The sequence below is a fragment of the Equus asinus genome, chromosome 2, assembly GCF_041296235.1.
Source record: "Equus asinus isolate D_3611 breed Donkey chromosome 2, EquAss-T2T_v2, whole genome shotgun sequence".
Lineage (NCBI taxonomy): Eukaryota > Metazoa > Chordata > Mammalia > Perissodactyla > Equidae > Equus > Equus asinus.
In genome coordinates, this window is record NC_091791.1 from 14,105,710 (window position 1) to 14,122,613 (window position 16,904).

A 16,904-nucleotide genomic window follows, 5' to 3' on the forward strand; every position below is an offset into this window, starting at 1 on the left:
GGAAATGAAAAGAGAACCGAGAGAGCAAGACCAGTATGGAAGCAGTCCCATGTAATCAGCCCGGCTTCTCCCTACCCCCCCAGTGTGAAAATAAGCCTGTTTTGTTCAGTGCTGTATCTCTAGTGCCTGGCAAAATAATGTACCTGTGCCCTCATAATATTTGTTGAATGAATGTTGTCCTTGTGCAAAAAGATGATGATGACAGTAGTGCTGGTAATACTGGTTTGAGTTTTGAGAAGACTGAGGTTGCTCTGCTTTTTCAAGGTGACTCTCCAGTCACGACTGTTCTTCCTTTCTTCCGTGGCTTTCCTGTTGGGGTGGACTAACTCAGCACCTTCGTTTAATTGTCAGGTTGCTTCCATTATTTGTAGATAAAGTTCCTGGACTGAAAAATCACACCTTCTTTTGCTCTCATTTATAAACCCCATTCAGTGCCTCATTGTGTATTTCATCCCAAAGGAAACTGTTCTCCAAGGTAAACTGAAAGGAATGTCAGGCATGCCAAGCCTCTGTCCCTAAATCTGCCTCCCTCCTTACACATGAGCTCCTAGCCGCCCATTGTGCCTCCCTGTTGACAAGCAGATCCCTAAAACCTGGGCTTTAATACGTTGACTAGAGCATGGCTTCCAGGTCTTTTCTTCTCTTCCACACATCTGCTCTCCACTAATATGTATTATGTTGAGTACAGGGGTAGAAAAGTTAAGAAACACCAGAAAGTGATTTTTACCCTTTGTTTTTAACTTGGGTTCTTAAGAGATACTTTTGAGCCATCCATATAGGTGGGCATTTTTAACATCAGAGCCCACAAAAAGGAGATCACCATACCTGTCTTGGAGACACTCGCTGAGGAACAGCAGTGCAGCAAGAGAGCTGGGTGGAGCAGAGCATGGTAACTATAGCTTGTGGCAGAGAAGCTGAAGGACTGGAGAAATACGGAAACAAAGGCTGTTAGAGGTGTTAGGGGAGTTAGAGAAGACTTGGTGGGGGTGAGGAAGGAAGCCTTGTTTTGATTGGACCTTATGGGACTCGGGCAGATGGCTGTAAGGAGGGGTGTGAGCAGAGGGACCAGTAGAGGGAACCATAGGTACCGTGCTCCTCGCGCCCAGCCTCTTCACCTCTTAGCACCCCTTAGATTCTTTTTTCTGTCAGTGAATTAAAGCTGTTGCCCATGATTCAAAGTGTGTTTATGAAGTAGTAATTAGCTTGCCCATGTTTTATTAATCACATCTATGACTGCCAATCAGAGCTTCTGATCAGCAGGAGATAGCTGGTGTGACCATACTGAGTTGCTGTAATTCTAGCCCAAAGCAAAGAAACTTGATGTCTCTGTCAGTCTGCGCAGCCTTATCAGGGTTAAATTCCTGTTCGCCTACTGAAATGCTGAAATGGCTTGAAGATCTTCATCACAACCCTGTGGACCCTCGAGGGGCCTCAGTTTGGGAAGGATTTCCATCCAGGAGGTTGGTACTAGGAAAAGGGGCTGTGGGAAGGAAGGGAAATATGGGCCACATCTCTGCATTCGTTATACTTTGGTTGTTCCAGGGGACCTGAGCATAAGAATGTCTAATTTGTAGACATGGCTTTCTTACCCACGTGTTCTCAAGTATTATATTACTGTAATTCTTGTGTTCGCTGGAATATTTATTTTCTTTTTTTTTCTTTTTCTCTTTTGTAATTCTTAGCTTGGTGTAAAAATTGCCAAAGCAGTTGCCTGCCACAACTTTGTAAAAGCCAAAAAGGATGCTGAAAATTCACAGGTTGCTCGAAAAAAGAAGAAACTTGCATGGGGGTAAGTTTAAGATTTTTAGTAGTAATTCTACTAACTTTTCACGGAAATCCTGTGATACATTTTGTGGATCCAGGTTTGTGTAATTGTTACTCATTTTATTCTTTATATCTTTGCTGAATGTTTATCAGATTGTAAATATGGAGCATTTCTTCATCCTATTTGATGTTTATTTCATAATCAATGGAGTATGTGAAAAATTTTTAAGTTTATTTTACTTTGGCACTTAGTAAACATGTTACTTTAGTAAAGTATTTAGAAATAAATTGAGATTTTTGTGTTCTTCATTTTAGGTTTGAAGCAAAGAAGAGATGGGAAACCAAAAGCAACATGGGATATATGTAACTTGCCAGAGTTCTTCAAGACATTTGAGTCTTTGAGTTTTCCCTTGAGTCTTCAATTGCTCAATTTACTGAAAAGATTTTCCTGTTTATGTTCACTGTGTCAGGAAATTGATAGAAGTAGAAAAAATAAGCATAAAATTTGCGAGTTGATTATCATATCTTTTCAGTCTCTTTCTTAAGAGCTCATCCTATTGAAGTAAATCAAGTGGAGCATTCTGTTATTAGTGCGAGAAATGTAAGCATACATACAGGGAAAAAAGGATGGGATTTTATTTATTTATATAGACCTTCAGTAGAAGATCAATTTTACTTTTATCCATTTGGTGTAGCATAGCCAGTGAGCTCCGTGTACTTTCTTATCTGTGCTCAGTGTAACTGCACTTATTCTGGAATTGTGTTTTTTTTTTTAAAGATTGGCACCCGAGCTAACATCTGTTGCCAATCTTTTCTTGTCTTTTTTTTTCCTCCTTCTCCCCAAAGCCCCCCAGTACATAGTTATATATTCTAGTTGTGAGTGCCTCTGGTTGTTGGAATTGTGCTTTTAAGATTGGCATTTGTTTATAATGGATTAATCATAAGTGCAAGAAAGTCTCAATTGACATTGTCCTTACAAATGACTTTATCTTAACGTTATGGAAGTAATTATTGGTTCTTTATTGGAGGCAGTAGAGTTAATGTTTCACAGTCATATAATAAAAACAATTGATTAATTTTTGTGTACCTGCAGATAAAATATTACAATAAAAAAGGACAGAATGTAGTATTTGGAGGATGATTTAAATTCAACTCTGCCTGGAAATATGTTTTTAACTCTCTCTCTCAGCTGTATCATTCTTTAAATTATGAGATGGCTCTTAGAAGAAGACATGGTGTGGTTGTATTAGCTGGTTGTAACTCCAGACAATATAACTTTGAACTTTCTGAGAACACGGTTTGTTTGTTTTTACTCCTCTTCTCCATTACTTCTTAAAAGATGGAATGAATTACTGAGGATAAAGAGTATTGGTGCCATGGGAAGTAGTTTTCATTAGATGTGTGTTTCATAGACCTTACTAGAAGGGGCTCTGAGAAATCATATAAGAAGCTGGTAAGACCACAGCTAGATGATCTGACTTTTTTGGTAGGCCGTTGGCATTTTGGTGCCTCCCTACTTGATGCTCAATGGAGGTCAGAACTGCTTATCATGATTTTCATCAGTTCGCTCCCTTCCTCCGCCTTCAGCGGAGGTTTTCTAGCTGTCTGATAGAACCTTTTTCTGGCTTGATAATATTAATTCAGGGACATAGGAAATTGGGCATGATTATAATTATCTTATTATTTTTAGACTTAGTAACAAAATTTTACTAATTTATGGTGGCATATTTATTGTTTGTTCTGGAATAATTGAGTAACTAGTTGCTATTTGAGATCAAAAATCATATCTTGCTTCCACTTAGATGAGAAAAGCCAGTATAGAGAAAGCAAGATTTTAGGAGATAGTGTGTGTACTTGTAGAATTCATCATGAAAAGGTTTCCAGACCAAATATTGGAATATCTTATATTTTATGATTTAATATCCCCTATTGGGTTTTGCAGATAAAATCATATACTGCTTACCTGTAGCATCTCATTTCAGATTCCTAATAGCTGAATACAGACTTATAGTATAGGAACCTTTCCTCTAAAAAGTCCATCGTCAGGGAGTATCCACTACACAGTTTGGTGGTTTTGTCTGAAGCATTACAAATGTTATCTTTGAACAGGCAGGTAGTATAGACATTCTTGCCCATCGGTCCCCAAGACAGGCCTTTCCCTGCAGCCTCTGCCTCATTGTTCTTTGCCCATGTGCCCTTAGAGCATTTAGGGACCCCTGCAGGCACATTTCACCACTCTGCTCATGCTGAGGGCTGCCGCAGCAGCCTCTTAGAGTCTGATTCGGGAGCCTCTGACCCGAAGTCCAGCTGTTAGAGCCCTTTTTCAGCCTGTGCCAGTGCCGGCGACTGCCCGCTCAGGGGTCTCATGTAGATGAGAGTGTCCTGACTGAGTAGAAGGCATTATGGTGGGACCACACCTAGCGGGGGACTCATTTGGTAAGGGAAGCCACATCTCATCAGTCTCCAGTGTTTGGGGGCCTGGGTTTTGAGAAGCTCCAAAACATTATGGTACAACAGAAGAAGGGGTGGGAGGGAAGGATGTGGGGGAGAGGCAGGGTCTGGTGGTCTTGGGTTAGCCCTGCTGGCATGTCATTTGGGACCGGTTTTATTTTATCAACTTCAGTTTGAGTTAGACATTTTACTCATTAAAGCAATAAAATGGGAACATTATTCCTAGAATACCTGTGTTGCCCGAAAAGTATAGTCATTTGTCCTTTCCATCTGGTCACAGCAAAATAAAGATTTTTTTTTCCATCAGTAATAACTTTAGTTCCTAAAGCTTTAACATGTGCATTTACTACCACCAGAATGCCTGAGTTAAATTAATGTAAACGTCAGTTATTGTTAACTGAGATTAATATGTTTCAGGCCATTGGTATGGCATTAATGTAACTATGATTTACTGTTTAAGTACTTCAGGCTACAACAGCTTACTAGAGAACAGTAATTTTGAGCTTTATAGCCCTGGTTCTGAGACGTACAGTTGGTGGTACATTCTTGTTTGGGAGCCCTCGGGATGTTTCTGATTTTCAGCAGAACATTCTATTTTTTTCACCAAAAGGAGAGTTAGAATATATAATCTCAGGTTTGTTATAATTAGTTCTGATGACAGTTAAATACCTTGACCAAAACTGTAAATCAGTAGTTAAACAGGTTTCTGCAACTGATCATAAATCTCAAACTCCATATTTTAAATGCACATTTTTTTGAGAGACAGCCCAGGGAGGGGCGGGCCAGGGACAGGACTAAAATGTTATCTGAACTTTGAGTAATAACTTAGAATCTCAAGTTAAAATATACTGATTTCCCTAATGCCTTTTGTCTAAAATGTTATCTTTTAAATATTTATAATAACTAGCTTATTCTTTACTCTGATAAGCTTGAATTTAGTTCTTAAAATATGAAAGTTAATTTTCAAAATGTCCAAGTTTTCATTTGTTATGTGAAGATATCACCTTTTGGAAATGGGTGTGCTGCTAAACTATAAAAAATATTGTATGGGGTTGATATTTAAATAAGTTGCCAATTGTGTGTGTTTTTTTAAGAGATAAGGTTTGGGAAAACAAGGTAATGTTATGTCAGACCTCATTTTGGAAAATTAACTTAGTGAAACCTACTAGTCAAATTCAGAGCCAACTGTAGCAATTCAAGTTTTTCCATGTTGGCAGAAGTTGCTTTTATTTTTAGTATCTGGCAGAGCAACAAATGCTTTGCATGTCAGTTTAATATTTTGTCAAGCCAACTGTTTATTCATTGGCTTAAAATTTACACTCTACTAAAGTCTTAGCCCGGACTTTCATGAAACAAATAGTAATATTTGGACAAAATACACAAAAATCTTTTTCCAAAACCAATGTAGATTGGTATTTGTGGCATCAGTGACTTTTAACATGGTAACAGATCTGAGAGTACTTTGAAAAGTCTAAGGCATTATAAACACATGGCAATACATTTCAAAGAATTAAATTTTTTTATGAAGTAATAAGAACATCTTTCTAGGTTTTCAGATTTAAATTAGAGACTTTTTGCTGGAAAGTGGAATATATGTTAGAGTAAATTTCAGTGAACTATGAAAAGATTATTTTATCAATATATATCTATTTTTGACTTCTGTTGCATACTAAGACAATAAGACCCATTTTCCATTTTTGAGGTTGGGACGCTCTATAGATTTTGATAAAATTAACAGAACTGCATTCTTTAGTCTTTATTATTTTTTCCTCCCTCCACACTGCTCACCTTAAAAGAAAAACACACTCATTCTCAGCGTTGTCGCTGTAATGAATGCAAAGACTTACTGGGGAAGGGCTTCTTGACTCTAGTCAAGAACATGGCAGCATGGAGCAGATCAGGATTGCCATGAAGAAACTTAGAAAGGAGCCACCAAACCATCATGCTCTAGTGTGAAGAGGAAGTGTATTGCTTCTTCAGTGGTATCTCCTTCTACTCACTTGTGAGTATTTTGGAGATATGTATTCATTTTCTAGGATTTCTTCAAATACAGCGGTGCTGTCAGAGTAGCTTCCTGCCACACTGGCTTTTGTGATCTTGATCCCTGGAACACAACCAGAGGCTTTTGGTAGGAATGTCTATTAAATGCCATGCAGTACACTATGTTTTTAGATGTGCCTGTAAAATCAGGAATTAGCTGAGGGATAATTATCTTTTTATTAGTATTAGTAACCCCTTTTTAGATTCAAGTAGAGCATAAAAGTTTTCCAAGTGAGATGGTATTTTGAAAAAATTGAATTTAGGTCCATGCCTTTTATATCTGGACCAGGTTTCTTAAGGAAGCACAGAATAGAAGGGAATGAAAGGGAAAGGGAGGGTAGTGCCCAAGAGAGGCTTCGGCTCCTGGGTGCTCCTCCGACAGGTTTCCTCCTGTGCCTACTCACTGGCATCATTCGAGAAGCCCCATCCCACACCCCCTGCGGGGCTCATGGGCTACCTCTTGCTGAATTGCTGCAGGGGGCCTGCTGTGTGACAGCTATGGAATGAGGTAATCTTTTCCCACCTCTAATTTCTGAGGGGTGTGTCTGTCCAGTTATTACTTGTTCATTGAACTTAAAGCTTTAGAAACCAACAGCTACAGTACAAGCTGTAATTATTGATGTCTGTTTCATACTCATCTGTAAGTTCTGGCATTTGATCAAGAAGTTAATATATCACTTCATCTTTAGGCTGAATGTAGCTTAGCTATAAATGATTTATTGTTTGATGGATAGTAGACAGTTATGACTGCCCGGAATAAAAAGTGTTTTCATTTGTATTGTGGATGATACTAGAAGAAGTAATTATGACTGTCATAAGGAATAGTGAAATGATGAAGTCTTGCGTTTCTTTGAGTTCCTCCCTACATAATATCTGAGAAACATTTACTGAACACCTACTGTGTGTCAGACAGTAAGCTCACTCTTGTGGATGCAGAGACGAATAAGCACTGTCTGATGGGAGATAAATATATATGTGAACCATGTTTTGGGCAGCTTGATTTTTTGGACTATTAGAAAATCGGTGACTAAATACAAAGAAATAATCTACATGTAATAAATAACCTAGACTTAAAAATTTTAGTTACATGGGTCTACCGTTCTCTCCAGGATGCTGAGTTTCCTAGCTGGGCAGCTAGTTCACTTGCTCACTAGCTCAGTGACTGATCCACGCATGCTGACCTCTTAAGGAGTGGCATTGACACCCTGACCTTCATCGCATTTGTTGGGCTCACTGCGGAGGTGAGGGTCATTGATAATGTAAGACTCGGGAATGAATGCAACTGTTTTGCACAATATTCAGTGATTTTAAGCTTACAGTTTTTCTCAGACTGTCAGCACGTCCTTTCTGTTGGAATGTCACAGTGCCTGCCCGTGTTAGGGTAATGTTAACTACTGCAGGTAATATGCCCCCCAAACTATAATGACTCAAACACAGAGGAAGTTTATTTCTTGCTCATGGGACAGAGGAGGATGTTCCTGTCAACACGGTGCTCTGCTTCATGCACTCATTCAGGGACCCAAGCTGACAGCAACTCTCACCTTCTTTCCCCTTAACCCTGGGTGTCACCATCTCAGTCAACCGGAAGGGAAGAAAGCATGGAAGAACAATCATGGAAAGTTCTGGGCTTGGCCTGGAAGTGGAACACGTTACTTCTGCTCACTTTGTCCTGGCTAGACCTTCACTACTTCACTAACTGCAAGGGAGGGTGGAGAATGTAGACTGGCTGTTTCCCAGGAAGAAGAGGAAATAAATTTTAGTAACCAGCTAGCAGTGCCTGCCACATTGCCTCAGTCACACGTGACCTTGACCTGAAGTAGTAACTAAGCATTACTGAGGCATGCTGTGGAATAGCACGAACTGCTGTTTGCAATCTGTTGTAGGCATTTTTACTTGGATATGTTGACAGAGCTGATCAAAATAGCCACGCGTATTATCAGGTAATGTGCATGGTGGAGGTCCCAAGGGGCTTTGCGATGTGTAAGTGCTCACATAGGATTGTATGTTCAGTGAGGCTCAAATGAGAATGTAGTTGCCACTTGCAGAAAGTCAGTCCAGGCTTCATGGCAGAGGCGATGCTTAGTATAAGTCATGAAGGGTAATTGGACTTCACCCGGGAGACCAGTGGAAGCAAGACCTCCCAAGCAGAAGCAGCAGTGTGACACACTGGAGGTGCAGCAAGGAGTTGAGCAATGGGGTAGTTTGGGCTATGGAGGTTGAGCAGCAGAATGATGATGCTGGAGAGGATGGCTGGAACGCACTTGCACACAGCTTGTGAGACATGCTAGGGAGTTTGGACTTGAGTGTCTGGGGAGTGAGGGGACAGTGACGCATATTAAACAAGCAGGAAATGTGCAGATTCACACATGAGGAGTGGTGATTGGAAGGCAAAATGGAAGATAGGCCAGTTAGTTTATTTCAATAGCCCAGGGAAGAAACGAGAACCTAAAGCAAGGCTGTGGAGATTGAGAGGAGAGCTTGCATTCTGGAGGTGTTTGGTGCAGCAAGATTTGACAAGACTTGGTGACTGAAAGAGGTGGAGGGAGGGGCACGGACGGGAGGGGGTTGGGTGCCTGTGGATGGCCGTGTGGGATGAGGAAGGTAGAGAGCAGGTGATGTAGGCCATGTTTAGTAATTTAGCCTTATTTAGCCATGTCAAATCAGACATTTAGTAATAAGATTTTGAGCAATGTAGGTCATATTTAGACACACTGTATCAAGGTACCTGTGGAATTTCCTTCTGGAAATGTCAGATGGACAGTGTACATAGAAGTCTGGAGGTTAGAAGAGAGCACTGTTACAGAAGACAGGTTGAGGAAGAGATTTGAAAAGGTGGGCTGTCAGGAGCAACACAGGCCGCTGAGCTGTCAAGCGAGTTACCAGTGGGGAGACGGAGATTCTTGGCCAAATCAAAGATTTGAGTCATGATCGCAATAGATGGTGTCTTAGGTCAGGTTTCCGAGAAGCAATGTCTCAGATGTCTTGTGAAAGTTATTTATAAAGGTGTGCACTTCTGGAAAAACCTGTAAGGGAGGGACTGAAGCTGACAAGGGAGGAAAGAGATGGTAAAGCCTGGGCTCTGTAAACCCCCCTTGCGGCAAAGGCGTCAGCCTCCAAGCCCTCTGGTCAGTCACTGGCTGTGGGCTGCCCCTGGGTTGGACGCACCACCTGCTTGGGCAAGGTGGCTTCACTCAGCGGTGGCCTCCCTCAGGGGTGGGCAATCTCCAGAAAGGGGGACAGCTGTGACCTGTTAGCAGCCGAAACAGCAGCTGGAGGATGGGTATGCCAACTCAGTAAAGGAGATGTGGGGAGTGTGCATGTGTGTGCACGGGCACGTGCTCAGACAATCCTGGTCATGGCTCTCGGGCCTGGGTCCCTCCAGGGGACATCATCGGGACAAGCAGTGTGGGTGGGGGCTCGGAGTCAGAGGGCTCCAGTAGTCTGCGCCTCGCCTGGGGTCATGATTAATTGAGAAGTACGTGACTGAAGGTGCTGGTTGGAAGCCTGCTGCATTGGAAATGCTGAGCTTTGTGATGATTGATTCCAGGAATACATGCAACCCTTTAATAGCCCTCCCTGAGATAGCCTGAAAACGAATGAGCTGTTTAAAGATTTAAAAAAACTCCTGGGCATCTACGACTGTCATATAGTAGGTGCTGTACACTGGGAAAGGGTGAGAATTGAAACCGTCTACTACTATAGGATATATGTTTAAATATGTAGATAAATAAATATATATATTTTTGTTATTATATAGCTAAAAACATAGGAGTAGCTCCCAAAATACGTTCCACAGAAGCTCGGCCCATTGAGAAAACAGTTTCTGTGGTCAAGCACATTTGACCCACTGCATGTTATCATCACTCTGACCTTAGTGGTGCACATTGTCAGCGCGTCACGGGCTCTGAGAAGTCAGTGGACCCTGCTGATCTTTGTTTATCAAATGCTCCTCAAATTTGCTCAAGAATATGATCTTTTTTTCACCTACCGTTTATTACTTAGTCATAACACTCTGGGAAACACAGATCTAACTGTACAATATCCACAGGGCTAGTAACGTGGTGGACTGTGTAACATTGCTCTTGCTCCGGGGTGCCTTGTCTGGGGAGGGCCTCTGTGCAGTCCCCCTGCTGGGTTTGTGCTGCACCCCTCCTCTCCCCTTGTCTAGCTGAATACGGGCTTTATTTGAGGCTCATCTTAAATCCTCATACTCTCAAATTTTCCTTGACATCTCCCCTCAGAGTGTGGAAACCACATCCCCTGAACCCTTACATTATGTAGATTTCTGAGTCCAACCTAGACCTCCGGAGTCTCGGAGCATGAGGCTGGGAACTGCTTGGTTTTGTTTTAAAGCTCCAGGTGGTTCTCATGCGCTTAGCCTGGCGCAGGATTGCAGGCCAACGTTTTATGTGGATGAAAGGATGGAGGGATGGAGGGATGGTGGATGGGTGGGTATATACATACCTGGTCCTTCCAGTTACATCATTTGAAGTCTTGATGGCCTTATTAAATATTCATGACTGATTTAGAAGATAACCTTGGAACTGTTGTTATTGTTTTACTGAAAATTTTCTTAAACACTTTGAGAATTCAGCGTTATATATGCTCCTGCCTTAAAGAGACACCTTAATTCTACATACATCATATAAAAGTCTAGCAGGTTGAAAAACTAAAATGTTTTCATTGCGCTTGCCATACAGTGCTCTTGGACGCGTCCCTCTAAGGAAGCCAGATACGCATTATATGTGCTTTATAGCTGAGGACACTGCCATGCTGGTGGGTTTAAGAGAGAACTCTAAAGCTATGCACCTCACATAAAAGGGCCAGGTCTTTGCTCTTTCTCCCTATTCTGGTAATTCTCCAAGTGATCCATGCACTACCTGCCAGCAGAAGAATCATTTGGTAAAAACGTAAATTCCAGGGTCCCTCTCTGGGGGTGGGACCTGGGATTCTGCATTTTAATAAGCTCTTCTTGAGTAATGCATTCTAACATTGAAGAATCATGGTCTTGGAGTAGCACCTCCTTCCTACATAGGGATTCTGGCTTGGGAAAGAGAGAAGCCAGACAGTGTAACTTGCACATGTCTTACCACAAACTGTAGGGAGGGAATACATCACGTAGTATAAATACTGAGTCTAATCCCATCAATATAAATGTCCATGTTCCCAAACAGGCTGGTTCTACTCAGTAAACCACTTTCATTTTCAAAAAGAAAAGAAAGGAAAGGTTCCATGTCAAAGAACTCAATTGGAATCCTCACTTAGTACTTGCTTTCTTGCCAGCAGTGCTCAAAAATAAAAAAAGAAAATCCAAAGTCCATGTGCATAAAAGTTCCATTCCCCACGGCAGAGGGTTTAATTAAAGTCCTCAGATGTTTCTCTGCACCTTGGAAGGCATTTTTATGAAATTCATATATTACCAGAAATGGCCCCAACAATTCTTGAGGTCAAAAGCTTTGTAAACCGCACAGCTCTGTCAGTGGCAAGCTGCCTCCTTCAGGATTCAGCGTCCCGGTTCCCCTCCCTCCAGCCCGTGGTGGTAAGGATGGCTCACGGACTAGAGCAGTTCTCCAAAGTTAAGGGCAGATAACAGAACCTGGAAGAAATGAATTTTCCCCCATTTTCTTTCCTGATTCTTTCAATATGTATGTGTTGTTACGTGCCAGGCCCTATTGTAAGCACTGAGGATATGGCACTGAACAAAACAGAAAAATCCTGAACTCCCTGGAGCTCGTCCTCTAGTGGGGAAGACAGAAAATCAACAAATTATACAGCATCACAGTGGTTCCCAAAATGGGGTTCCAGACCAGCAGCACCAGGAAATGCAGAAATGCACATGCTCAAATTCCAGGCCAGACCCAAGCCGGAAACTTGTAACAAGCCCTCCAGGGGATTCTGATGTACACTCAAGTTGAGAACCGCTGTGCTCTCGTGGTGGGAAGCTACGGAGAAAAAGAGAGGCTCCAGACGGTGTGTTGCTCTGCCAGAGGTTGTTCAAGTAGCGACGTGGTTTCACACCAGACTCTGGAGCAACCCAGATTCAAATCCCAGCTCTGCCACTATGAATCGTACAACCTCAAGTGAGTTACTTAATCTCTCTGTATCTTGGGTTCTCTTCCTGAAAAATGGAGATAATAATAGGACCTATCTGATACGGCTGTGAGGATTAAAGGAATTAATGAAAATGAAAGTGCTTAGATCCTGACACATAGCAAATAATATCCTTGTGGGGAGACAGTTCTCTTGGGTCTCTTGCGCTTCCGCACATCTTGCAAGCAAGGCATCAACCACCCTTTTGTTCCAAGCTGCCTCTGCAAGGAGGTTTGTATATAAACAGCCTTGGAAGATTGAGACAGTGTCTCCCCCTGGGGCAAGGAGCAGCCGTGCATACTGTCCAGTATAGTAAAGAAAACGTTCCCTCTGGAGCTAAGGCAGCCATGCTTACTCCCATTGTAAGAGAGATCCAGTTCCTTGAGCTCGGGGTTCCTCTCTCAATGAAAGCCATGCTGTGCACAGGTATCATCTGCCCTCTCAGTATCACACTGTAAGCATCAGTGCAAAAAATGCTGAGATAATGGCTACTGCTTGTGAGTAATAAATCATCCTTTGTGTCTGACCCAAGAGTCTAATGTCTTCTACCAGCATCCAGGAAACAGTGGCAGGCGAACTTGCTGACTGTAAGTAGAGTGAGATCTCAGATCCTGCACAGTTCTTGAGGATACTATCTAAGTGTTTGTATATGTGTGTGTTAGTACTACAGTTGTTATTTCTCCCCACTACGTGCCAGTTTTCTGGAAGAAACAGAAATGTAACTGGTGGCTCCAGCCTTCAAAAACTTTCCCAATGACCAGAAAAAGTTAAATATCTACATAAAGATGACATGAAAGACAGTAAAACTCGGGTTTGAATCTAGGCTCTGGATTCTCAGTAGCTATGGGAACTCTGTAAACCTCAATATTTTATTTTTAAACGGATGTTAATAATAATGCTTACCTTGTGAAGTTGTGAACATTAAGATAATGCACATAGTGAGGTCAGCACAAGACCTGGCATGCAGTAAGCACTCAATTTCCATTAGTTATTAATGTGCTTAGGATATACCAGAGCATTTTCTATCCTCTCCCTGGATCTTTAGGGAAGTAAGACCCCAACACTGTACTATATTCTAGGCAGAAGCCCCTTTTCTTGAAACCACCCAAACCCCAACTCAGTATATCCCTGGATTCTGCCAAAAAAGTTCCCCAAAGCTAAGCTCCTATAGGTGGGGTGGATAAAAGACTGGCTTTAGAGTCAGAAAGCTCTGCGTTCATATATAATTTGAAGTTTAATATGATAATATAATAATTTGAATTTTTTATGGTTGTTGTGAGGATTTTATTAATGTGCATAAAACTCCTAGCACGTAATACATGTTCAAGCAATGTTCTTCAGTCCCCCAGGCTGCAGCGCCATGATTTAATAGACCATTCTTTTTCACGGCTGTATCCCTAAGACCTTTCACAGTGACTGGTACATAGAAGGTGTTCAATAAAAGTTTTTGACTGGGGGGCTGGCCCTGTGGCCAAGTGGTTAAGTTCGTGCGCTCCGCTGCAGGCGGCCCAGTGTTTCGTTGGTTCGAATCCTGGGCGCGGACATGGCACTGTTCATCAAGCCATGCTGAGGTGGCATCCCACATGCCACAACTAGAAGGACCCACAACGAAGAATATACAACTATGTACTGGGGGGCTTTGGGGAGAAAAAGGAAAAAAATTTTAAAAATCTTTTAAAAAAAAGTTTTTGACTGAATGAATGAACAAAAGTACCTTCTAACTAATTAATAAATTATTTTATTTCATCTCTTCTTTGGGAACGTTTCTGCTCTAAAGTGTCCTCAGTATATTTTTGTGAAACCAAAAGATTCTTGACAATCTCTCATTTCCTCACCTTCCTCTCTGCCACTGGCTTTTAGCTTTCTGGAGCCTACAGACAGACCCTCTCTCTGAAAAAATACACAGGTGAACATACACACTGCATTTTTACATGATTCCAGTGGTTCATAGGTCTCCTAAACCCTTCCATCTGGAAGATCCTGCTTAAACAGTCCCCAGCCCCCTAAGATGACTAAGAAATCACATCCATCTATCCGTCCCAAACTAGCAATCTATCATGGACAATCCCTCTAGTCAAGGTCACACGAAACCTTCTTCCAATCTACTTGTGGTTTGAGGGTGGCAAAGGGTTAAAGCAATTCAGGTATTTTGAGTTCCTTACAGTAGACTTGTTTGTGATAAGCTAATGGAAATATTTTTTGTAAAAGTAGGTTCATTCAGTCTTACTGATCATGCTTATAAACCTAAAGATTCTAAACGTACTTTCTATAACCATGTTTCTTCTCCCTCTCCATTCTCTAGTTGTGAGAAGACCCAATGATCAAAGAATTACCAAGCTTCCCTGGGCCCTAGGGAACTGAGCACTCAAGACCTTCTGGAAGCAGAGAGGAGAATAGGAGAAGACTTTCTAGAACTAAATCATGTTAGTTGCCTTGTTTGACCTCAAAAACACTTAACCAGGGTTGGTAATTGATGGACAGCAGAACTCAAAGGGGGAAATGGAGAATGTATGAAAACCCTTTAGCAGAACTGCCCAAAGGAAGAATCTCAAAAGTTCAGCCATAGATTTCCTGAGAAGATGAAAGTGCAGGCATTAATGTATTGAAGAATTAAGCAGTGAGTTTTCCCCATTTGGAAGCTAAAAAAGGAATGATCTGCTGCCCAAGACAAAGCAGAAAATGATTTGGGCCCAGAGGGAACTGTCACTCAGATGTACACTGTCCAGGGGGCTATAGAAGGATTATAGCCGCCATTTTGGCTTCTCCAGAGTGAAGCAGCAAAACAATGTCCTGTGGTTGCTAGGCAACCATTAGCCCATCGCTGCCCTTTTCCATTAAACATTATCTGCCTTCTTAGATTGTTTTAATTTATTTTTTAAACAGGAAAGGTAATGCAACAGAGAATTACCGGTGTGACCTGACAATAAAAATGCATTTAAGGTGAAGGCTTTGCAAAGGTTGGATCCCTCATGGGTAGGATGTTAAAGATAGCACCAGTGGACTGAAGCCTCTTCCCCTAAACATTTCGTCACTTGACCTCATGTTTCCCGATGCCAAAAATAACAATGCTGGAGACATAATGATAATCTCTGAACGTTGTGCAACTTAAGGCCAGAGATTTTGACATTGATCCAGTTTGAATAATCTTCTCAGTGCTCTGCTATGACCTACCCCAAACTGGGTCTTGTCCTGAAGCAAGTTTCTCTATCAGCAAAGAATGTTTGTCAGAGGTGGTGAAATGGAGTTCTGTCTCTGATCAGCTTTGTAGACAGCTGAAAGCATATCATTCAGAGTACCTGAGCATAGAAACATGGAAAGAACACCTGTTTATGGAAGGAACACTTTCTGGGACATAAAAATGAAAAGTACTTGGAAGGAGAGAATACAAGTCTTTATTCAGAAACCCATTAACGTTTGTTTTAGAGATACATTTATGAGTTTTACAAGAGGGTGAGAAGGTACCCAGCAAAAGGATGTAAAATCAGGATTGGGAAAGAGTTTCTGCTAGCCTGTCATGAACCATGCACATAGCATATCTTTTAAAATTCCAGTGGGTTCACTGTCTGGTTCAGAAGACCTGTCTTGGAAGGGATTCAGGGAAAGAAAATGGGTTGATTTTGTGGACTGGGGATCAAACACTTAAAGCCACATATATCAAGTTAGCTCTCTCACTCCCACATAAAGGAGGTGGGAGTGGGTGTATGGCCTGGGAGAATGGAATATGTGAACAAATAGGGTCCAAGTCTGCTTCTCCCACTCCCTATTTGTAGGACCGTGGGCAACTTTCCTGTGTTCTTTATCTGTAAATATGGGTAATAATATCTACTTAGTCAGGGCTGTTACGAGAATTAAACAATATCATGGATGGTAAATGGCAGTTACCATTATTATCATTATTACTTTATTGTCACGATTACCACCACCTCTGCTCCTAATACAGTTCCCCTGCAGTAGCGAAACACTACTTCAGGTTGTCCCTTTTAGACATCTTTTATTCTTCCAGGCTGCATTTAGTGTTCTAACTGCAACTTCACCTGGATTGGAAGAATGTATATATACACCTACCCTTTAACAGGACCCTTTAACAGGGAGTAACTCCAGGCAAGGCGATACCCATCAGATGCCCGGCCTGTGGAGTAACTGATACCTTTGGACAAAGGTGGACCTGTATCGTGAGGCCTGCCGGGTGGCAGGGCCCTGGCATGATGGGTGTCAGTCTGATGGCCAGTGCACATCCTCACATGGCTGAGATTTAGCCATCATATTTTTACTGTGTGACTAACATGGTGCTAAGCGCTTCGTATGCATTATCTTATTTAATTGTACAACTTGGTGAAGTAGATACTATTATCCTTCTCTGCTTAAGTGCAGAGAAGTTACAGAAGTTGCCCGAGACCAAACTTGTATTAATGGCAGAGCCAAGGCCCAAAGTTCTGCTAGTGCTGTATGAACATCACAGCCGTGGTCTCGGGGAGGTGGGCCATCTGGTGATGAGAAAAGAAGGCCTGTGCAAGTCACACATCCACACAGAATTTAGGTCCCCATTTTCTTGTGATAGG

At 41.8% G+C, this 16,904-nt stretch overlaps 1 protein-coding gene across 3 annotated transcripts in view; it reads left to right on the forward strand.

Moving 5' to 3' along the window:
* Positions 1-3,057, forward strand: part of FAM204A (family with sequence similarity 204 member A) — a 53,526-nt gene extending 50,469 nt beyond the window's left edge. For all 3 annotated transcript variants that reach the window (XM_070482425.1, XM_014849250.3, XM_070482430.1), the window contains 2 exons: positions 1,683-1,789; positions 2,080-3,057. In XM_070482425.1, coding sequence (XP_070338526.1) covers positions 1,683-1,789; positions 2,080-2,131 — 159 coding nt within the window. In that variant the 3' untranslated portion in view covers positions 2,132-3,057. The remainder of the gene's footprint in view (positions 1-1,682; positions 1,790-2,079) is intronic.
* Positions 3,058-16,904: the final 13,847 nt, after the last annotated feature.